This window comes from Pocillopora verrucosa, chromosome 6 (assembly GCF_036669915.1).
Source record: "Pocillopora verrucosa isolate sample1 chromosome 6, ASM3666991v2, whole genome shotgun sequence".
Lineage (NCBI taxonomy): Eukaryota > Metazoa > Cnidaria > Anthozoa > Scleractinia > Pocilloporidae > Pocillopora > Pocillopora verrucosa.
This window is the reverse complement of record NC_089317.1, coordinates 24,626,627-24,650,875: the sequence shown is the minus strand read 5'-3', so window position 1 is coordinate 24,650,875 and position 24,249 is coordinate 24,626,627. Positions and strand designations below refer to the sequence as shown.

Here is a 24,249-nt window from a genome sequence, read left to right as displayed (position 1 = left end):
AGGTTTGCTTTTATCCGTAATTTTTCAACAACCTTAGCACGAATTTTGATATGCCTTGCAGAGTGAGAGAAAACTATTTTTGTTGACTAATGAATAACTATAGAGTCAACATATGTTTTTTTATTTTGCCTATGACAATACACGCAGACTCAATATGTAAATTCTCCGCAACTTGCATGACGTCACGTATAGGTAATGAGCAAGCAATTGAACTCGAGATCAGGGTAACTTTAGTTGTCGAATGCGCCATGCTTCCCAATTTATGGTTTCCATTTGGTTCATTGTCTTACATTCCTCATTAGTATGGCTGACGATGCTGATCGAAATGTTTGGGATGTTCTTGGCGTGTCAAACGGCGGCGATCGTGTGGTCATTCAAGGAAGAGAGCAATCTTTGTAAGCAACTTGCTTGGCGTCTCCGTGATCAATCGACTGAATCGCGTGTGAATATTCTGTTATTTCTCTCTTCTAAGGTGCTCTAATGGGATTCACGTGGGTGAAACGGAGAAAGAAAACTCTGCTGGTAATCAAGAAGCATCCCCTGATGAGAAGGTAATTTTACTTTAGTCAAAGATGAACAGCTTAACACACAGACTACAGAACACGCCACGCGAGAACAGACTGGATATCATGTGCTTTTAGTTACTGAATTCCGAGACGTATTTCAGAGTACGCAATGTAAATGGCTGTTTTATTAGGCTTGCAGCTTTGGAAGTATTCTTTTAGAGTGAAACTTGGCGTATAAATTCGACGCTTAGAAACCGTTTGTTTCCTCTTTGAGAAGTAACAGGCTCATTACAAACAAAAAGCGAAACACACATCGAACTCACAGCGCATAAATTTCAGAACTGAATAGGGATGGGGTCGTCTAGCGAGGTCGATGCAATGCATCGGTTCTTAATGTATAATACTATTAGCTCGTGGCAGTATAATACAGAAGTTGTGTTTTGCACACGTCTTGACACAAATAGCAAAGGACGCTTGCAAGTGGAAAACGCCTTGTAAGAACGAAAGAATTAATGATTCGCAATATTCAACCTCTTGACCCGATGCTAGTTCTGTGGTGCAGCGCTGCGTTCCTTGACGATGCTTGAGTAACTTTAATCGCCTCGACGCTGTGTTTAAGAATTCATCAAGAGTTTGTAATTCGCCTGAGCTGTGTGTCACGTTTAAAATTTAAAGTCAGTTTTCGTGACAGATGTACGGGTTAGCTTTAGGCAGGTTTTTCCAGAAATTTACGCGACATGTAGGAGAAATCAGATTGGAAACCACTAGCTCAAGCATGAATATTCATCACTCGAGGCAAAGCACATTTTCAATTCGTCACTGATTGTCGCAAAATACCCCACCATGTTGTTTGTGATTATGACGTGGTTCTGAGGTCGTATCACGGGACTAGAAAGAACAAGACGTATTCCTGTTAGACCGCCATTTTGTTTGTTGGATAAGGGGTAGAGTGTTCGTACGCGGATCGAAACCACACGACTCTCCTCGAGGAAGCGTTACCACGCTTGTGATCAAATGATCACGTCCGTTGAACGTAAACAGGTATTTGTCAAGTTTCTCCTAGTTTCCTGTGCTTTGAAACAGTCGAAGAACGTCGAAGAAAGCTCTACCTAGTATTACAGGGCCGCGCTGACTTCGTGATGTCTACATTCGCTGTCGGTCTAACACGTAGACTGTTGGACTCGGGGAATCAAATTTTAAAAATGAGATAACTTGTTTGCAGGATCCAGACTGCGTTTTCACCGTGTACATTTAAGAGGGGAAGGGAATATTAGTAGTCTAGTGTGGTAGAACTAACTCTCTTTGAATAATAGGCGTTAGGGAGGGTTCGTGAGTATGGCCGGTGAAACTCGTTCCTCCAGCGATTTTATGCATAGAATGTCGGTGCACCGTTACTCACAGAATGTTACAGTTACCTTCGTAGAGAACACAACGGTTATTCAGTCCAGAAGATTCGCTGTTTGTTTTGCTTCTACTGGGAGTGAGAAAATTGGTTCGATTAAGAAATACTTGACCATGTCCTTGTTTTTTTCTCGTCGCATTGTTTTTAAAGGGTTCTGTACATGTGTATTATGAGCGGGTTGAAAGGTAGAAGTTGGATCAGTTTTTAAACGTGACTGATACCTGTGTTCCATCAGTCTTCCTACAAATCATCTGGTTCTAATTTTACGTTTTAAGGAGAACTTGGAATGCGAAGACGAAAGAACTAATTTTCAGTGGGCAAATTTTTAGACTCAACTCTTGGTTGCTGTCCAACAACATTCGAAGTAAAAAATTTTCTTCAGCAACGTTTTGTTATTATCGCACAGATAGCTCCAAGTCCAGAGTAAATGTGGGTCGAAAAGCCAAAATGACAAATTGTAAGCGTTTTTAAGGATGTATCCTTCAGTCGACTGGTGGTTTTTTCACGTTACATTTCCTAAAAACTTGGATCGAGAGCACACTGTATTAAAACAGGTAGACGAAGATGTGTATTGTTTCCCTGTTCCAGGCTCATTTCTTCTAGTAAGCTGTTAACCCTCAGATTGATACGGGGTTGTTTTGAAGTTTCACCCTAGAAGGAGTTACATAACAGAGGTGGCGTTGAAAGACTTCTTCTAATTTGCATATTTCGAAGGTCGTAGGAAGTCGTAATCGTCCATATTCGTACTGTACAAAGCATGCAGCACACATATTCCGAGTGGATGATCACGCGGTGTCATGTTGTTACGCTGTAATTCAGGGCGAAGTTCCTATGATAAACTTGTAGTGAACAGTGCCTTCTTTGCGTAAGGCCCTAGTTTGGGAAACAACATCAGAACCATTCCTGTATAGGTTTCAGATTCAATAAATGGTAGTGGTGTTAATGTTAAGTTCAGAAAACCGTTAACACTACCAAAGTCCTGAAATTTGGAATTCTCACCCAACATCCATCGACCAAGCCCCACACCCACAACTTAATTACAAACATACTGACAACCGAGTTAGGCCCCTCTAGAAGCTTGGTGGTTTCTTGGAGGTCTCCTCGCCCAACCATATCGTTGAATTTGTAGATATACTATTGAATGAATGATGATGATGATGATTTGATTCTGACAGAACTTCTGATGGTCCAGTTGCGCACTGACTGGCCTCCTTAAAGTACAAGACACGCGAGCAAATCTCAAATCCTGAGACTGGTTACTATTGCTGTTTCTTAAACCCGATTGGCTTTTTCCTTGAAACACAATCACAATTCTCATGTATTTCTAGTGTTACCGTTTTCTGAGTTTCAGAGTAATCAGATTTTAGAAATCTCTACTTAGGGTTGTGTATCAGTGCCTGTGAACAGTCACTGTAGCCCAGTGAGTGTTAGGATTGACCCTTCGATGTATCAGGGGGGAGAACTAAGCCATACTTTTAATTGTTTCATGCTGTGGAGAGTTGCATTTCAATATAAGGCTTTGCAGGCCGATGTTGGCTCAAGCTCAAGGGTGTGTTGGACTTTCACTCAGAGTGGTGTGCTAGAGGACGTATAGAACTCAGAAAATGCATGACATCCACAATAACCGTTTATGCAGTAAACCCTTAGTGACACCATTCGGTTAAATCTTGAGTCCTTTCGGTACTTTATCAAACTATATTTTATTATAAGAATAGAATACCTTTGTTATCACTTCTGAGCTATCCTACACGTTTGTAGGGAACCCTACTGATATTGGTTATCTTATACTTGTATCTAATCAATGTTATTTTTCTGCGATTTGCATGAATGCTCTAAATTTCGAAACTTATTTCGTATTTCATATTCACTATAGAAATAGCGAACTCTTTAACTTTTTTTTCCCTGTCCCTGACTTTGAGGAGGAATTCTTTGTTTATTTAATAGTGTTCTTTCTCGTTCTGGGTACAATATCAGACAGGGAAAGACAACTTTTCTTAACCCTGAACATATCGCGATGGAATAGTTTTAGTCTTTTCTCAGTGTTCATTCAGAAGAAGGAATTTGCAGTTTGAAGCTTACAGATTGATCGTCGGTGTTTCTTCTTACTTCAAATGGAAATCTGTTTACTCCTGGTTGGTCATCTTGAACGGAAGGATCAATAAATCGGTAGCTCACCAAATTTTTATCTCGCATGTCTTGCACGCCTCCCTTGCATTAAAGAAAAGAAGAAGAAGAAGAAGAAGAAGAAGAGGAAAGAAAAAGCCCAGTGCCTCGAACGCCCGTTGGCCTGGAACTCTGAAGGATGTGATTTAAAGCATGTTTCAGAGTCCAGTTTGATGGAAGATGTTTTTCAAAGTTCATTGCGTGACACTGTTTAAAGGCTTCGCGAACTGTTACACAACACGTCACTCTATTTTGGACGTGTGACTTTTGTGTTTCTGCTGTCATTTTTTCCCCCAATCTTTAAAATCTGTATAAACTGTTTTCGATAACACCATGGGCATTGCATTTTGTCATCAGTCATTAACGAAGTTTTGCCTCCTTGTCAAATGAATGCGACAAACTTTAAACTTTGGATTTTACTGTAAATGTCTTATTTCTCGTTGTATTTTGATTGATTGTGACTAGGCAGAGATGTGGGATGTTTTTTTTTGGATGGAACAGAACTCTGCTCTGCGTTTTGTGAAAATCAGAGGGGATTGTTTGTTTGAGGATTTTTTAGCTCTAATATCTGCTTGTAACAATGGTATATTCCGATTTACGACAAATGTAACTGAAATACGAGCTGTTGAAATATTTAATAATCATTTTGAGTTATTCAGTCTCCCTAGAAAGATTGGTAAACCCCAAGTCACTCTCAATTAATTTAAGAATTGGTCTCTGACTTCAGTGTATTTTAAAGGCTTTTACATGACACGCTTTAAGCGTTGCGTGAACTGTCACGCGACACCTCAAATCATGACGTTACATTTAATGGTCATCACATCTCTATTCTTAAAGTTTAGCCGCTCTACCTTATTTCTCAAGATAGAAACTAAAGGATGAACGGTTTGCCTAGCAGATTATTATTATCCCTGGGTTTTAGGGTACCGCTGCACCACGAGTGATCGATATCGCGGACGTATCTTGCTCCAACGATGTCCCGGATGATTCTCTTCAAAATGGTGGCAATAGTGTAGAGAAGATCATTCAAAGGTACGTGTAATTAGATTTGCCTGTCAATTCCTTTACTGCCTGGGAATGGAAACCGCAAGAAATTATTGCATTTAATTTAAATCTTTGTTTCAGGGCAAAAGATTTGGTTTACAAATAAAGATTGATCGAGAAATCCCAGCGTGGGCAATCGAACAAGATCGTCATACGGTTTTGAATTCGAAAACGGTCGAATTTTAAAGAAATTGTCGAAACACTTCGTCGCGATCGAACCTAGTCGAATGGCTCCATTAGTATATTAAGTTTGTCCCAACCAACTGAGTTTTTTCTGTGACTTTGTTTCGAAGAAGAAAAATTGCTGTGGTGCAATAAGAATTGGGAAAGGTTGACTTAATGCTTTATATTAAACACCCTCATGCTTTTCTGACGTGTATTATTCCACCATTGGGGCGTTGTGTGTTTTGCATGTTTTAGTACAACAGATGGTTAAAACAGTCAGCATTTTAAAGTAATTTTAATAAAAGACAGTGTTTTGATTCTAATGGAAGATAAACCATTGAATTAGATACACTTTTTTTGTGATCGATTATTTTTTATAAGTTTGCCTCAAGCGGTCTCACGTAAAGACGTAAAGTGTTCTGTGTGAGATCACGTTCGATTATCAAATGACATATTTATGATTTCAGCAGCTTGTATCAAAGCGTTTATAACTATCGTTGCTACAACGTGAATATAATTATCTGAATGCTACAATCGAAGAATTACCATTTATCGCCAAACGTGTAATATTTACAGTTGAAAGTTAACTAATAGAAAGGCCTGGTTGCCCATAGAAGGAAGAAATTATGAGTATTTCATGTAGCAAAGATGAGAAAAAAAAAAGAGACTGCTGAAATTAAGAATATGTACTACTCATTTTTTACAGGAGCCTCAATTTTTATTCTGCAGACATATTCCTGATTTTCGTTTTATTACGTGTTCTGGGAATATGAGTGATATACTTTGTTTTTCCGATGGCCAAATTTAAATTTACCATCTCTCTTCTAATTTGCAAACAAGACGCCTTCGATCAAAAGCAAAAGGAAGGATACTAGACGCATGTGGATTTTAATAGTATATGGCTTCAGTTAACCCTGATTGATTTCCCCTATAGCAGCTCGACATTTCATCGTAAATAAGTTAGGAGAATTTGGTGTCAGATCCAGATAACAACTTCTACTCAATAAGTTTTAATATTCTCATTACACGTTTGCTTGATGATGTGTGGATAATACAACCGCTGAGGTTAATTATCCGTGAAAAACTTTGTCACGCTTGTGACTAATGATTCGTAACTGTTGAGGCTACTGCCTCCTTTAGGTGTTAATATCAAGTTTATTTCTGAGTCGTACCGTATCTTTGCAACACTACCTTCTAGCGTTATTACACAACCTCTTGTTCTTTTCAATGCTATAAAAATTGTGCTATATCAGTCGCCCATACTGTCTCTGACTGTCTATTTTTTTTTTATTTTTCTGATTGTTTTCAGATATGCGGACCGAAATAAGTTCGTGAAGATTTTAGCGGATAACTTAAAACAATCCCCCGCAGTAAAAGCTGAAACTCGCTATAACGGCGAACAAGTGGTGTTACAACGCGAAATTCCGGCAAGTATCAGTAAATGCAGTGTCGATATCAAGTCGAACCGTATCTCTGCTATACGCAGCCAAGGGCAGTGACAATATTTTTTCTTCTTTACGCAGATGGGAGATGTCAATGGCGTGACTGAATCAACTGTCCAGGTTGTAAGGTACGATGGGAATGTAGACTGTCACACAACTATTTAATCAACCGTTACACAGCAGTTCACGTCACACTAATTCTTTGACGAGTGTAACAAACTATTTTAACTACCGTGAAATGATTATCTGTACGATTATTCGATATTTCTCGTATGTTTCTTTAAAAGGAAAATTTTACTTAAACTTACACGGTTGAACTCTGATAAAGCAAATTATTTTGTTTCTTCCTTGGGTTATTCTTGAAATAACTCTCTCTCTCTGTCTTTCCTTTTCTATGTAATTAGAGTCTTGTAAGAGTGGTTGTGTTTTCTGCGCACAAAAGTTTTCTAAAAGTCCATTTTTTCTTTTTACATATACATGTTTATCTACGCTAACTGTGTACCTTTGGTGTTGAATTTTATTCCTCGACAGGAAAAACCTGAACGTTGAATATCATGACGTGACTCTAGGTGAGGCATTATTGAATTTATGAGAGGTGATCTGCATTCATAGGGAAAGAAAAACCTGAATTGTCAAAAAAATAGATCGATACACCTCAACATCAGTATCTATATTCTCCGTGTCATTCTGCATTCTTTATACATTTCCTTTGATGCTGACATGGAAAATTCATTTTACAATCAAAGCGTCTTATGTTGGCGATCATTTCTTATATTCTCATGATCGTAATGAATGATTCAGCAATATTACTGTTATGAGAAATTGCATGCTGGTCACTCTAGGGTTTAAAAGGTTAGGAGCGAGATTACAATCGGCCATTTTCGAGGTATTCAAAACCTCTGTTTACATGTACATTGGGGTGTAAATACAAAGCCTTTGACATGTAAAATATTTTATTTTTGTTTTCATGCAAATAAAAATGATGTACAGGGTACGTACACGGAGTTTTGTTCTTATTCACAGTCCCTGTATACGTCAGAAACGTTTCCTGTTCCAAGCACATTATGCAGGTTTTAAAATTCATACAGAATTTTAAATTATGTTTGATAATAGAAGGACAGTTTTAGTGATGTGTGAAGCTATCGGTGAGTTTTATCCCTAGCATGATTTACAGACCAACATGCTTGTCGTAGTTGTGTGATGAGCTGATCTTATGCTATGGTCAAATGCAAATCTAAACTTAGAAATCGGGCTTGAAACTGTCATCAGAATCACCCAACTTTAACTCTAAAGGTGTATTTACATTAGTGGCTTTTCTTGGACAAGTTCACCCTCGACATGTTTTCCTTTCTAGGGTAGATAGAATAAAAACATACGACAAGTTTTTCTTCAATATTTCGTCACCTTCTCTGAAATATGTCACAACAGTACTTGAATAAGATCCTCGCTAAGGAAAAATTTATCAACGACGAATTTTTTTACTGGTACAATTACTATATTAGAACAGTACTTGAAGAGATTGTAAAGTTTCGTTGGTAGGAAATTCTTCTCCATCATCATTTTCATTCCTATTGGTGATACGATTATTTAGAAATTAGTGTCGGATTCAGTACCGCGGTTGGAAATACCAACCAAATCAAGGATCGTTTCAAGAACTGAGTGGTGAGGGTTGCGCTAATGTATTCATATGTAACTTATCAATGTTCAATTATTAATTGTGTGACTCTGTTTGTCTCCTGACAGCTGCCACGACCCTCAACAACGAAAGCTCTGAACCAGCGTCAGAATTGAGAAATGAACGTTCTGTATTCGAACATATCAACAACAACTTTCGATCTGCCGCTACCTTCGCTCAAAACCGCATCGTCGAGACTGTACCAAATGGGAAAGGATCGGCGAAGGACGCTCGTCCGACAGCAGTGGAAGAAAAACAGAAGGCGTCGAGTATGTGAATTTTAGTTTGCCCCGTGTAGTATATATGGTTTTTGTGCTCACGAGTGTTTCTCTAGCACAGTCGTTACAACAGGTTTTCTCTCAAGCCTTTTTGTTTTTACATGTGAATGTTGTGCTTGAGGGAACAGACCAGAACACTCTAGAATTTGTCAATGCGGCATGGTGTCTCGCTGACCATGATTGATGTTTGAAAATTCCTATATAAATGAGGTTACCTTGTGCAAACTTCAGTCACCCCTAAAGTTACATGTATTAATTTAACTCATGAACCAAATATGAAGGGAATCACTCTATTTTGCCTCTAAGAGTTGAAGCTCTTTGTTAATAGTAGTGTTGCGAGTTAAATCCTGTATTTGAATTGTATCTTTTTCGGTGGTCAATGGCTAAACATCAGCGTTGTCTTGCATGTCTTAAGCGAGGTAACGTCAATGTTCGTTCATCTTGTTTACGTCTGAATCAATCGCCCATCAATTAAGTCAGAAAGAGCACTAATGGACAAATCTGAATATGCATATTAAATTTTTCTATTTTCATTTTTTTGTTTTTTCCAACTGACGCCACTTACTCTGTTTTGACTTCGTAGATACCGCAACGGAAGAAAGTAATGTCCGTGAACATGTAAAGGTTACCTCCTACTTTAAACAGCAAATTCAAAGAACGACTTCTATGGAAGGAAACAGAGTGTTTCCTTTTTCTGAAAAACTCAGACAGTTAACATCTATAAACAAGGAACTTGGAAGTAGCATGCCTCCTGCGGTGCAGCCTTTGAGAACGGGTTATGATGCTGTTACTTCCGGTCGGCCCCTACAACAATTTCCACAGTTAAACGCGTCCAACATGCGATCAAATGCCATCCCAGCGCGTGTTATAAACGGGCAGGCTAACCCTGTTGGGACTCAAGTGATAATTCCGACAGGGCGGACTAAGGTGGACTCGAATTTAATATTTCCTTCAGTGACTCCGATAAAATACGTCAATCCAGCATCAGGGTCGATAAGTGTTAAAAATACGTATCCCAATCAGGTTCCTACGTCTGGATATAACGGCAATACGAATCCCGTGGCTATTCAACCTTGTACTGTAGATAAACCTGACCTGATCAGTTTAGACTCCACGGGGATTACTAGTGAAAAAGTAAACGTTGACAGAACTCAGACCAATATAGCAACAACTCATCTAATTGGTCCTTTTATTGGTACTGGCACTCCTCCCCCGAATACCTACATTGCAGCTATTAGACCTGTGCATTCACAGCCATTGGCGAACGGATTGCAATCCCCAACGTGCCCACAATTGCAAGCTGTTACTTCTCCTGTTAAGGGACAAGTAATGGTGTTACCACTGCTTTCACCTGCAGGAATACCTTGTGGTGTGATACCTCCACCTGTTTCCGTGACTGCTTTGGAGAGAAACAATTTACCGATTCGAACGCATCCAGACTTAATTTGCCCTGAGAGACTTACATCTTCACCCGATATACCGGAGAGGACGTTTCGACCAGTTTCCCCTGCTAAATGTGTAATCAATGCCGGTATTTCTGGCCATACGCGAGTTTCGCTTCAACCACCGAATGTTTTTCGTTCTTTACCACCTCAAACTGGATATTCAATCTCCCCGAGAACAAATAGTCTTAACAGAATGGGCTCTGTGGAAGAGGAGCTTGCGGATCAATCTTACGAGTGTGCCTTGCGTGAGTCGGCAAACAGCCCTGACATAGAAAGGTACTTAAGCTGCGAGTCACCTTTTACGGTTCGGAGTTCTTCAAACAGCCAACAAATTGAAAACGTTTGTGAAATCAATACTGACGAATCGATTGTTTCGTCTCATGTGGTGTGCAATGGGGATTTGGAAGGTGTTGACAATCCTCCTTCAAATTTGGAACAAAATGTAAGTGAATGCGTGGAAGAATATGCAGAAGAAAGTGTAAATCGCCTTGGGGAATGCCTGGAAGAGCGTTCTCCTGTTGATAAGACAGATTTAGAGAACGTTGAAGACGTAGAATATGTCGAAGACGTAAGAAACGTTAAAGACGTAGAAAATGTTGAAGACGAAGAAAATGTTGAGCACGAAGAAAGTGTCGAAGACGTAACGAACGTTAAAGTTGTAGAAAATGTTGAAGAAGAAGCAAATGTTGAAGACGTAAGAAACGTTGAAGACGTAGAAAATATTGAAGACGAAGAAAATCTTGAAGACATTGGTGAGGACAAGGGAAGTAACTCCAGGAAAAAGCAAAACAAAGCAATGATTCGCCGCCTTGAGCCCAGGCTTCCATCGCCTGTCCGTGAAACCAGCGTTGGGGACTTGTACCGAGACCCAAGCCAATTAACTCGTGAAGAAAGAGCTTTACAAAGAGCAATGATGCAGTTTAGTGAAATGGAAATGAAAGAGAAATGTAAAGAAATGAGGAAGAAAGACTCATTCAAAAGGCGGCTACGGAAAAGACACAAGGTATTGTATCCGCGTTTGAATTAGTTCAGTTTTCCTTTTTGTTACACCCATTTTGAAATCACTGGTGGTCCCTCTAATCTGATTGGCTCTAACTGGAGCGATTTATTCACGAATCGCACCATTTTTTGCTTTAAATCGCATCTTTTTCTGAGTCAATAAGAAGGCTACACTAAAAAAAATACAACCAATCAGATTTCAAGTCTTGTTTAAAGTAACCAATCAAATTGCAGGAAAATGAAAGACAGAGTATCATGTGGCAAATTTTGCAAGTTTTGTTTCCAAAAGTGTAATTTTTTTCCTCCAAAAAAGGGATGAATTTAATTTCAAACCGACTCAGTACTGCATCAATAAAATATTTGAACTGACCAAATTCTGTATTTGGGCGATTTCAAAATGGATGTAGTAACGTGGTAATTGAACCTCGCGTATGATTTCAGCCCTAATTGCACTCCACTCAATTCAATTACCATTATTAATCATGATGTTAATAATCTAGGTAAAATACAGATAATATCTTGCTAGCGTGTTTTGGTTACGAAGGGTAGGTACATTTCGAGGTAGATATCCAAACAGGATGGTTTTTAATCAATTTTTGTCCAGAAGGTGGGAGAGAAATAATCATGGAATTAAAATTAACAAATAGTAAGAAAAGAAAAGTGGAACCTTTAATTACTTATGATAGATATTTTTTATTTGTTCCGTGTACCGTGGCTTTGTTTCTCACTGAACTGAAGCATTGGAGCTTACTCCAGTTGGCTCTCAAGATGTTTCTTGACCTCCTTAGCTCATTGGTTAATATTTCTGGAATGTTTTAATTTCTTGTCTAAGCTGTTCACAACTTGTACATTTAGTTCCGATCGTTACATTAAATAGTAGTCAAGTTTTGTCACTAAAGGACATATTTTAGTTAATAGTGTAGTTTTTCACGACTTAAATCCTCCCTGGAGTTTAGAGCTCTCTACCAAGCGCTTCTCCAGCTGATACGTCATTTAAGGTGGCATGTAGGCTTATTTGACTAATATAAAGTCAGCTGGAGTCTCGCCACCTTCGCCAGACGTGATAATTCACTGCTTTCCACCATCCCAAATCTCGATGGGTTTCGATGCTTCCTACTGAGCTCTAGCTCATCAATAATTTGTGTTTGATGTTTACATTAATTTACTTTTAGTGTAATACACACATGTTATCAAACCTTAAGCAAGTCTTTCTAAAGAAAAACCTTCCTCCTTTTGTAGTTTAATGGAACAGAAAATTTTCTTTGTGTATTTAATTCTGTTTGATTTGATTTTGTTTATACTAGGAAAAATCAACTTTACCAAATGATGGAAAGAAACAAACAGGTAGAATTTTCATTAGGCTCCAACTTATTCTTTTTCTGTTATTTTTATCTGTCGAGTACACTTTTATCCAAACGAAACCAACCACCTAGGGAAAATTTTATATCTTAACATCGCTGTATATTTGCCAACCTAAAGTGGTATAGTTGAAATGAATTATTGGAATTTTGTGAAATGTAGTGTAGTGCATCGCACTGTGGTTGTACGGAATCTTTGTAGCGAACGGTAGGGATGAGTTTATTTGTGTAAATTTTTTCTTGTGGGTTTTTTTTTTTCGTGGTCATCAAATTCGGTCTTGCGTGTACTTGTTCCTCTGTATGTACGCTTTACTGGTTTTTAAGGTATAATTAATTCCTTTCTTTCCATTTTGTAGCAACAAAGGTGTGGATAAAGAAATTTAAGCGGAGAGTAAGTAGAAAAAACCTCTTTGTCATAGTGGACATTTTAACTGGGAATCATGGGGAACAAAAGTTAATCGCAGGTGCATATTTTGGCCTGGTACAATTTAACCCCCCCTTAAATTCGGAATCAGATTTGTGTTTTTTATACTTATTTATTTCCAACTTGCTTTGCAGCGGCTTTGGTTTTCTCAGAGGAGAAGTATAATGGTGAAGTCTACAGGTAACTTATTTGGCTAAGAGTGCGAATTGAAGAAGCTTGTTCTTGTTTTGTGCGTTTTTATAACATGGGCCCATATTTTCATCTGGGCCATCTGCAGTCCATTTGGACCTAGTCTTACGCCTACTCTATTTCTCTTCCTATCTTTCTCTTTTTTTATCACTTTAAACCGTTATTTTTACTTTTTCTCTCGTTGAAGAAGAATGACTCAAAATGTTGTAATGGACTCGATTTGATGAGTCAAAAACCAAGTTAGGAAATGGGTTGAATTTTTTTTTTCATTTGTTTGTATTTTAGTTTCTTCTCTATTTCCTCCTTTCTTATGTTCTTCTAGTCTTGATTTTCTTCCATTATTCATGGTGGCCAAAGCTTTGTTACTACAAATTATACCAAGTCGTGTCAACTATTAGTAAAATGTTTGCCAGAATTTGATCATGATGGCATAGTTAGGAAATTCAAAGTTACTTTTGTACTCTCCCACCGACGAAGCACCACAGTTTCTTTAGAAACTTACCCCCTTAATTTATAGGTCACAGATAGGTCGTTTGTAATGGTCAGATTGGGATTCAGACTGGTATTGTTAATTTTTGTATCGTATTGGTCGATTTCTTCGTTTGTCTTGGGTCATAAGACGTTTTTCATTGTTTTTCTGACTTTGCCTTTTACCTCTCAGGCCAAGAGGACAATTCAGCGGTGACTAGCAGTGAAAAGCAGACAGCAACTGTCACAAAGAAGCGGAGAACCAGCTTATTGCAGAATAGTGTAAGAATGCTTCTATTCAATTGTTTGATGCTTCCATGGCATTTTGGAACGTGGAGTGATTATGCCCCAATGACCCTGTAATTTCTTGTTTCTGATTAGGATGAGCAACCCAAGTTGAAACGAAATCGTGTGGAAAGAGGTAAGTTGTATAACTAAATTTAATAACTAACAACGAGGTGCAAAAAAGCGGTCGAGAAAGGAAACTCTTCAGATTACAAAAGCCAAAATTTTTTACTTTTTACTCGCAAAAACCTAAAATTAAATGACCAAAGGGCAAAAAATAAAAAAAAATTTCCAGAATTTCAAAACTGAAAACTTTCGAGAATGTTAAAACTGAAAAGGGTCTAAATCGGAGAATTTAGCACATGCTTCTCAAGACTGCAACTTTTTGTATTAGGAACAACCACTCTAACTCCTCCAAATAGAATTTTAACTCTGATTTTAAAGATTTTGTCTTCTAGTTTCGAATATTTAGGCTCTACATGTTTACGATAAGTTCTGAAATGTTTATCAAAGCTGTAAGGCCCTTATTTAAATCCTGTTGCGTTTTTGCGCGTGACATTATCGTGATACGTTATTTCGTGACAGTAAATAATCCCTCAGACCAGTCATTACCCGTTTATGTTATTAATATTTTATGATAATCTTTTTTTTGGTCGCAGAGAAACGAGCTTTTGTTCCCAAACCAAAGGATGCCCCACAAGAAGCAGCTGTTTTACCGAAGCAACAAACCACGGTAAATATAATCATCATTTTTTCCTAGTTGTGACCATTTTCCAAATTTTTCGCGTTGCTGTGTTTCTCGACATTTAGGTTTCGCGGAAATGTTTTCTGTTTAGTTCATAACATAAACAAACCGACAGTCGATAATGCTGTGAATTCATCTTGCTAACCAGATGACGAGTTATTTGTGGTTTAAGGCTTCGTATACCTAACTTTGCCCATATTTGGATTAGTTTCGAAATGCACCGGTAGTTGAAGGTATCATTTGATCATTCAGGTCGCGCTCGATGTCGGACGAATCATGTTGAAAAGCAATCAACACGTTGGTTGTTAAGACACGTTAAGGCACGTTAGAACTATGTGTTTAGGCACTTGCGATAGTTTCGTTCGAAGAAACTTCGTGATCTTAATTAAAACACATGCGTTCAGAATATTTGATGTAATGATATTCGCAATAACTGTAATTGGAGATAAAATTGTTGTCAACTGAAATTTGAGAGCGAAAAGAGAACATCAAAAAAAGCAAAAAATAATGCATATCTTTAGCATTGAATTGAAATTATTTTGTTGCTTTTCACGATGCTAAAACATAGCTCATGCTTATGAAACGTGTTTTTCTTTTTGTGGTTTCGGTTTTTTTAGAAAGGAACACCTTTGTTTGCATATTGTGTGGTTCTGTTCAGAGGAGCCAACGAAACACCGAAATGTAACCGAAGTTTCTTAGTTATGTTAATATGTTTTTTGACAGGCGCTAGGTCTTCTTCTGGGTCTGGGAACTAGTTTTGCAAAGCTGAACAATACTCGTTATTTTCTTGCAGAGGATGCAACCTTTTCATTTGCTCTGGTGTTTGTCGTAAAATTTCAAATTAAAAAAAGTCGCCTAAGTTGCTGGACAATTTCCCTGCTCCTTTTACGTGAAATTATGTACACCGAGAAATGACTTCCCACTTTTCACCAAACCATTTTCCTCTTTTATTAGAACAAACCTGTGAAATTGAAAAGAAGCTCGAGCGAAAGTGAGTATAGCTTGCTCCGATTTTGAGTTTCTGTAGTTGTTCATGGTTTAGATTCACATAGTTTCTTTTTTCCTCCATTTAGCCTGTGATCCTAAGGATACCAAAAAGGAGAACGTTCCAGAAAAACATTTATGCAAAAGACCCTCTACCCCAGTTGAAATGGGGAAAAAAGCTGTTAAACGTGCGAAAGTAGAGATAGAGCCGCTGCGAGTGAACAAGCAGGTCAGTTGATGTAGTTTCGGATCAACAGAACACTTGTGACCATTCTTCTTTTCATAGATGAAATTGCAGATGGATTTATTTCTTTTATTATAATCCCAATCAAACAAACTTTTATTTGTACATGCCTCTGGCCCCTTTTTATCTTTCTAGCGTGTTTAGGTTATCCTTAGTGTTTTGGAAAGGAAGGAAAGTCTCCTTATAACGCTTAAGGTCTTCTCTTTAATCTTTTTGTATTCTTTTGAAAGATGACGTTCTTTTTTCACGCTGTCACTGTATTTGAACGAAAGAAAACCAAAACTTCACACGAAAGAGATTTGATGTCGTCCTCAGGGACCACTGGAAGTTTTCCTTTAGTTTTTTTGTTGTTGTAAAATTTCACACTTTCTCATAATTTTTTGTTTTCCTTTTTTCCTTCTCAGGAAGTTGTTGTGGACAAAAACGGTAAGTTTTAGCTTCATGTCAGATGAGATCTTGAAAAGAAAGATTGCTGTAGTAACGCTCTAACTCCCATGAGTGACCAAGACAGAATTTCTCCTTACAATATCAATACAAATTCAAGATACAAGTGATGAGAACCAAGACAATTATCAATTAGGGGATTATTAGTTGATCCAATACCAAATTCTCAGAAGTAACATCAGAAGAATTGTATAGCAGACAGTAAGGAGAATTACCAATGAGATCTTGGGAGTTCAAGGGTTAAGGGTACAGGCGGTACAGGCGGTACAGGCGGTACAGGCGGTACAGGCGGTACAGGCGGATGCTTCCTGTGACTTAAAGAATCTCTCTATGCTCCATATGATACTTAAAGATTATATGTATGGTGGAATTATTGACATCTGTTTGCGTAGGGAAAGGAAACGTTTAAGATTTATCATAGCATAGAGCACTCTTCTGTTTAATTTATCGATTTTTATTTCAAGGACGGACAAACGACAGTCATATATTTCATCTATGAGCGTAAAACCCATTTGCTTGTGACAAAATAATGATTTATTTTTATTGTTATTCTTAGCTAAAACTGACCGAACTCACCGTGTTACCAAGACGTACATGTTGGTCACGGCGTATCAAGGTTTTAGGGTACGTTAACTTCTGCTTTTCAACATTCTATTTTGCTCTAAAAAACGCTGTTTTCTTAGTAACTCAAATTTGTGCGTACACGATCCGTGGAAATCAAAAGGGCGACATTGTTCAAAACGTCTAGGATCAACCCTAAGTTTTTTGTTAACTCATCCAAAACATCTTTCACTTCTTTACTTTACATTCACAAGGAACAATTTTTCTCTTAAAACTGTCATTTGTTCCGTAACGTCAGCCAATTCTTTCATGTACTGTTGGCACGGGTAGAAATGTACCCTCGTGCGCTGTAATGTGCAAGAGACATGTGTGAGGCATAGTGCATGCTGCCTAATCATTCTTCTCTTGAACAGGATTTCAAGCCAGTGGTTCTCGAATCTCGGACGCGTGGAAAGTCCAAGCAGACGGATGGTGGTAAGTGACGAGGCAAGGCATTGATGAGGGTCAAGGTTATGTTAAGGCAAATTCGAAAGGTGTTACTCATTTCTTCTTAGGTGAGAAAAAAGGGAAGGAGGTTGTGGAAAAAGTTTGGGATCAATATCAGTATCTGGGCAAGTGCCCACCTACCCCTCCCCTAACCCAACATTAACCCTAACTTGCTATCAATTGACTGTTGTTGAGTTAGGGGAGGGGTAGGTGGGCAGTTGCCCAGATACTGATATTGACCCAAAGTTTGTTTATCAAAAAGAAACCTCGAAAGAGTAAATAGTTCACCAAGGAAGACAAACTCCAAAGAGGAAGAAATAATAATAAAAAAAGTGAGCGAGGATCGTTTGGAATGAATAAGGATTATCAAAGTGTGGTTAACCCTTTACACCCTAACATCAGTATGCATCTTCTCCATACTGTTCTCTATACATTTCCAAAGAGGCTGACAAGGAGAATTTGTTTAACAGTCAAGAGCTGCTTTAGTTGGTGATCATCTTCTCTATTCTCATAACTTTCATGTTTGATTCAGTGGTGATATTGTAAGGAGAAATTAGATGCCAGTCACTCTCGGGGGCTAAAGGGTTAACCGAGAAAAAGCTAAATTTTTGTGGTCCTTACGTTTTTACCCATTCTTTTTTGGCGTTTACCACAGGATGAATTATTTAAAAAAAGGAAAAAAAACTAAACTAAACACAAAGCAAATCAAAATTGCGTCAAAGTTGCACGAAATTTGCTGCAATTTCCTATTTATGTTCGGGTTAAACAATTACTTTCAGACAGTCCAGCCAAAAACTATGAAATCCTTATGATATTTAACAAAGGTACTTTCTGCTTACCTGCCAATAACTGTAAATATTCGTAGTGAATTGTGATGCTAATAAATTATTTTTCAGTAGATGAAAATTCACTCAGTTTCTTAAATACCGCTTTTTTAGAAGGCCAACCAGACAATGATAAGAGTACCACAAAGACGTCTGAGTTCCCTCTGCTGGTGGTTGAAAGTGTCAACTCGAAACCTATCAGAAAAAGTATCATCGCTGAGAATGAGGAGGTCCAACAACTTGTAGAGAATTCTCTAAAAGCACGCGGAAAGTGGGAGTTGGATGACTCTGTCGAAGAGGTAATTCTGTTTTAGGAAATCGGATATAATGCAGTTGTCGATATGTTGATAAATTCAGAGATGATCACTTAAAGTAGCCCCAATGAGTAATCGTTTGTTGATACGCTTGGAATCGAAATTTGTTTTGGTCTGGGTCTTGTTCCGTGTGCAGTTTTGCCTGCTGTTCTCTATAAATGAAAGATCGATTTATCCTTGAAAGAACTTCGAAGATAGTTTCATCTTTTGCTAAGATTTTAGTGAGTATATCTATTATTTCTCTATTATTTGTTCCTGTATCATATATGACCAATGTAGACATCACCGGCAGGTCTTTGACAAGCTTTCTTCTGTCCTCTCGTAGAAAACCAGTGATGATGATACCTTGAGAGGTATGTGCTTTCCGCAGTTTACAAGGGGTTTTAGTAGTTTGTTGTTTTTGTTAGAAATAAAGCATCATGAACACCCACCGCCTCGACTAGCTTTTCAGTTCTGCAGGACGGAAATTGTGAATAATTATCTCTGTAATGGCCTCCCATTTCTTAGCCCCATTCAAAGTGGGAACGATAATCAGAGATAACGTGCGTATCTCTTGTGGTGACCACTTCTGGATGTTTCTTGTAGAGGCCAAGAAGTTGAATGTGAATCGCAACACAGGGGAAACCATATTGCACAAAGCAGCACGATTAGGATACCACGTGAGTACCAAGAATGCCTTTGACTATTGTACTTCTTTCTTTGATCAGCGGTCATACGTTGAGCATGCGCAAGAAGATCAATCTCGGTTGACTTTGCACCAATTTCCCCGCCCAAAATTTCTAAGGAAAAATAAGAAACAGCTGCTCTCACGCAGAGGTGTGGAAATAGAAATAGCCAAAGACGTCTGTAAAATATCACGACTAATACGGAGCGACACAATGAATCCATCGTGCTTTTAATATTTACCAGGAAACGGTTCATCACCATATCCATCAAGGTGTCGACCCGAACGCCAAAGACAACGCTGGCTGGACGCCGTTACACGAGGCTTGCTCTAGAGGCAAAGTTGATGTCGTCAAGGTGCTTGCCAAGTACGGTGCTGACGTAAACGCCTGCTCTAATGATGGCATTCGGTGAGTTTAACGTTTCCTCTTTTTATTGAACAATTATCGCTCATCTGTTCGCTCATGCGCGCTTGCTCTTACTCGTTCATGCGTCCACGCACTCAATTTTCAGTCAGTCATTCACGCACGCACGCACACACGCACGCACGCACACACGCACGCACGCACACCCGCACACCCTAAAGGCCTATTTACACGGCACGACTTTGTCGCATGCGACAAGCTTACGACAGGCCTACGACATGACTTAAGAGTCGTAAGCGAGTTGTAGGTTTGATTTACACGAAACAATTCGTGTCGTAAGCCTGTCGTAAGCTTGTCGCATGCGACAAAGTCGTACCGTGTAAATAGGCCCTAACTCACTCTTAGTCACATAATCTAGCGGTCCTTCACTCACTCACGCGTGCTTACTCATTCGCTTTCTCTTTTATTTACTTTTTTATTCGTATGTTTACACCTGGTCGTTAGGCCCATTCATGACGCGGCAGAAGGAGGTTACGTGGATGTGCTTAGGGTTTTGTTATCGTACGGTGCAGACCCAAAGCTTGCAACGTACTCCGGGAACAGCGCCCTTACTTGCACTAAAGACTCCAACACCAGGGCTTTCCTAGAAGGTGAGGGGGCACGTGACCCAAATATCTTTTTCGATTTATCAACTTCGTCTGATCGATTGACCGGCTTATTGACACCTTGACTGACTGAATGACCCATTGATTGAGTGATTGTTTCTGAAAATGCGTTGCAATTCTTTTGTGCTCATTGGTCGAGGTGAACCTTGGATGTTAGGGAAACACGTGATTTACGGGTGCTTGAATAAAATTTGGTAACAAAACAGTAGAAGAGGAATCTTAGACTACAGGTAGAGAGTTTCTTCCTTTTTTCAAAATGTACATCGTCTGACATTTTCTTTTGTAGTGAGTTATGATCACGGTTTATACCTTTTAGTTTCATTGCTGAATTGACTTTATGATCAATAACTTTACGCTTAACTCATCGTGTTTTATTTTCTTCGTCAGGTTTTCTCGAGGATGTTGATTTGAAGAACCCTCCGATGACTGCAACAGAAACTGAGGTGACTAAAAGTGACTACAACTGAGTTTTTCTTCCAATTATATATCGAGTGAAGTTGAGTTCTTTGCTTTGATTGCTTTGTGCTTGCTTGACATGTTTTTTTCCCTGTTTTTTTGGTTTTTTTTTTGGCTCGTGTAGGGATGCTGGGAATTTGATGGATCATGTGCTGTCATGGGTAAGTGAGGATTGAAGTGATGGAACTAACTTTTTAACTGAACTGCATTGTATAGTAATTGGCTTAGAAGTGAATTTCTCACCAAACTTGATGGCCATCCAGGGGTTAACCAATAGTCGTGGTCGAGCCTGAATGTGGCTTAATCGTTCTTGGCTGGTTTGGCATCGCTTTAAACGGGTCAATATGTCACAGAATTGTGTCCTTATTTCTGAAATGGACATAGATTTTGTTTTTGGTGTGGTCAAGAACTCTTTAGTAATTCTCTTTACTCTCTGGCATACGATTCATATGATGTGGGTTTGGAGAATTTGGTATAGGATCTATTAATAATCCCTTGATGGATATTTTCTTTATTCCCATCTCTTGTCTCCTTGATTTTGTATTGATGTTGTAAGGAGAAATTCCGGCTGTCTTGGTCACACATGAGAGTTAAAGGGTTAACTCTCATGTAAACTCTCATGGTTACAAACTGCACTCGCCCGTAAGGCGAGTGCAATTTTTAGTCTTTGAAAAATTTACAAGTGCTTATTTACACCAAATTTCACGAGAAATCATTTTGTTACTTATAAATAATTAAATTTTGACAGCGCTCGCTAATTGTAATTTTCACTCGTGTTACAACTTTGCAATGAAAATGCACTCGTTTTCAGCCAACCAGACGCCCGTAAATTTTTCATGTATATTGTTACGTAAAGAACGTGCTAACATTTAATAATGGTTATGATGTCCTTGATTTAAATTTTGCACTAATGATTAAAGCTTGTGTTTATTATTGTTATTTTTACTAATATTAGATGAGTCACTGGATCACATGTCTGGAATATTTGAGGGAGTTCCTAAGAGTGAAACTATCCCGGATGGAGAGTTTGAATTAAGTGACAGACCTCACCTTCCAACCTACAATCTGCCAGTTATGGTGAATGATGAATTATCATCTGGGTAAGGAGGCACTTGTTTTTGAGAAACTCTGGTCTTTTTTTTTCACTTTTTCTTCCTCTTTTTTTAGAATTTAGAACTTATGAAATAGTTGTTTTTATACGACAATTGCTTGAACTTTGTCAAGGATATTATTGCATTTATCCAGGGCTATCAGTGCATGGATGATTACGATGCAGTTTGTTGCACAAATGTTTGGCCCATTGAATAGACCAGAAAAGGATGGCCCTGGATAATTTGCCAAATGAAAGAGAAGTCTAAAACAACGGCAACAAACCAATGAGCAAAGAGATTTTCTCGATATGAAATACCCCGAACTCTGGGCGAGTTCACGGAGAATTTGTCCAGTGGTTAGCAGTAACCCTCCATAACCTTACTTCATGTATATACTGGGAGACTCCGGGGTAATTCATGTCGTCATACACTTAAACACGTGATTTACGTGTATCTCTGATTCGTTTCGTCCATCTGTTCTGCTTCCTGCTAGGCGAAGAAATTACTTCCTCCTATCTGATGTCTTGGAGCATCTTGGAATAAGCCGAGGGGCTCTGATTAAAAAGGCGAAAAGATTAGACATACGAGAAATGCCCTGGTCCCAGTTTATGGCAGAAATTGCCGACAGACCCCTTTGTGTTGTGCCAAAACATACCCCAGCGGATAGCAGCACCCATGAGGCGATGGCGGAACTTGTACCTATAAACTACAATCTTAGGAGACTCCTAAACATTAGAGTGGAATCCGTTCACATGACCTGAAATCAGGAAGCATCCACCATATCGGAACCAAAGTCGGGCGCTAAGGGTCACCTCTCAGCTCTTTAGAGATAAATGCCGTTCACAAAACGGATATGAAACCTCTCCGATCGGCTTGAAGAGGAAGCGAATGATCTGATGATGCGATTTTTAAATAATGTTCCCTTTAAATGGACGTAGATCATCGCTGTTACCGTTGGAAGTATGTTCGCAAGCACATTTAAATTGTTGTAATAAGCTCTCGGCCAGTAGAACAGCAGAGTTGTCGTTAATTTTGCAGTTTAGTTCTCGCCGATAACCACAGGGATTGAAGGTTAAGGGTTGTCGACTGTAAGAACTTTTTGGTGGGGAAAAGACATTTTCCCAATGTTTTGCTGAGTTTTGTATGTAAGGATGGGCATAGTTACGTTTGTAAAAGAGAAAGGTCACGAGTCTATTTTTATACATTTCCTTTGGACATGAGCAGGAAAAAAAGGAGCGAAACAATTTGCTTTCCAACATCATTGTATCGAGCCAGTGGTGGAATGAGGAAACATTTTGTTATCGTGTCTGGTGTTTCCTTTGCCAATAAGTTGCTGTAACTTAAAAGTGAAAGATAGCAAGAAAATGAAGAATTAAAAAAATAGTTTTTATTTGTAAATGATGAAGTAACATGTTCTTGATGGAGCTGCCAGCATGTTTAGCGCATTCAGGGAAATGTTTCGCAGGCTACAATGATAAACTGTAAATTTGCCACTTGTCAAGAATATCTTATTTTGCGCTCATTACAACTCTCCATTTGGACTGTCGTTTTGCGTTTGGTTATGGTGTATTCCTTAGAAATCTTGCATCATTTACATCCGTTGACGCTTCACCATTAACCATTTAACCCCTAAGAGTGATTAGCATCTAATATCTCCTTACAATATCACCACTGAATCACACATCAAGGTCATGAGAATTAAAGAAATGATCGTCAACTGAAGAAGCTCTTGATTGTTAAACAAATTCTCCTTGTCAGCACTTTAGAAAATGTATAGAAAACAGTGTGGAGAAAATGCATACTGATTTTATGGTGTAAAGGGTTAACGTCACCTTTGTCTCTCATTTTGTTTCCGTGTTTCTCGTGGCACTTCCTCTTATGATATACATTTAATTTTTTTGTTCCCGATTAGCATTTTTATATTCACCTCCATGTTTTCTTCTTCTCTCCCTACTTGTGTCTTTTCCGCAGTGATTATAACCCTCAGGAACCTGGGTGTGAGGAAGCTAAAACTCAGATATGCTGAGCGCAAAATATGGGACTTCCCCCACACAGTAAAATTTGTCATTATTTACGTCTGTAATAACCTTGATAAAATTGATCGTGTCGTGAACGTTTTCTTCGACTGCTTGGAAATCTCGAGGAACGATGAACTTTGGTGAATTCGTGTCTTTTCATGTACAGCGGAACCTGGAACCAAAGTCAGAAACGCGGGGGAGTCATCGGTTCACAAAATTGCAAGTAATGATGATCACTTTGCGTCCTTTAAAACAGACCTCGAGCAGAGCTCGTGAAATGCTACCGGATACCCTTTTAGTTTTTAATTGGGAGAGCTGTGTGGAATATTACTTTGTTAACGCCGTTAGAATCTGGACGAAATGAAGCATGATGGCGATTCACTCTTTTTTTTTCCAAATGTCTTTTGTAAACAACTGAACGCAACTCAAATACATCGTGTTTCTTTATGACACAGAAGTTTACTTTACATTAATTCATTCAATTTGACTTCGCATCAAGGTCCAGATCTATTCATTAAAAAGTTGTCAGTTCTTGCTACCTCTAAA

General features: G+C 38.6%; 1 protein-coding gene across 2 annotated transcripts; it reads left to right on the top strand.

The window, feature by feature from the left end:
- Nucleotides 1-212: 212 nt before the first annotated feature.
- On the top strand, nt 213-23,231 carry LOC131779601 (uncharacterized). Of its 2 annotated transcripts, XM_059096198.2 has the most exons (28): nt 213-395; nt 473-551; nt 4,994-5,103; nt 6,590-6,707; nt 6,804-6,850; nt 7,254-7,291; nt 8,466-8,666; nt 9,259-11,123; nt 12,424-12,463; nt 12,834-12,868; nt 13,036-13,081; nt 13,752-13,840; nt 13,940-13,979; nt 14,503-14,576; nt 15,543-15,579; nt 15,662-15,801; nt 16,221-16,242; nt 16,817-16,884; nt 17,235-17,295; nt 18,246-18,430; nt 18,771-18,798; nt 19,031-19,104; nt 19,355-19,518; nt 19,978-20,123; nt 20,526-20,581; nt 20,719-20,755; nt 21,550-21,694; nt 22,179-23,231. In XM_059096198.2, exons 1-28 carry the CDS (start codon nt 304-306, stop codon nt 22,444-22,446), a joined length of 4,305 nt encoding a protein of 1,434 aa, XP_058952181.2. In that variant the 5' UTR covers nt 213-303; the 3' UTR covers nt 22,447-23,231. The 2 variants fall into 2 exon arrangements, with proteins under 2 accessions (XP_058952181.2, XP_058952250.2); XM_059096267.2 differs by lacking the exons at nt 213-395; nt 473-551 and adding an exon at nt 1,416-1,547.
- Nucleotides 23,232-24,249: the final 1,018 nt, after the last annotated feature.

Bases quoted from the DNA above. Each gene is read 5' to 3' on its own strand.
- LOC131779601 (XM_059096198.2), top strand. From the start codon at position 304: ATGGCTGACGATGCTGATCGAAATGTTTGGGATGTTCTTGGCGTGTCA. The intron at 11,124-12,423 runs GTATTGTATCCG...TGTTTATACTAG, and splicing joins GGCTACGGAAAAGACACAAG to GAAAAATCAACTTTACCAAA. The intron at 20,124-20,525 runs GTGAGGGGGCAC...TTTCTTCGTCAG, and splicing joins CACCAGGGCTTTCCTAGAAG to GTTTTCTCGAGGATGTTGAT.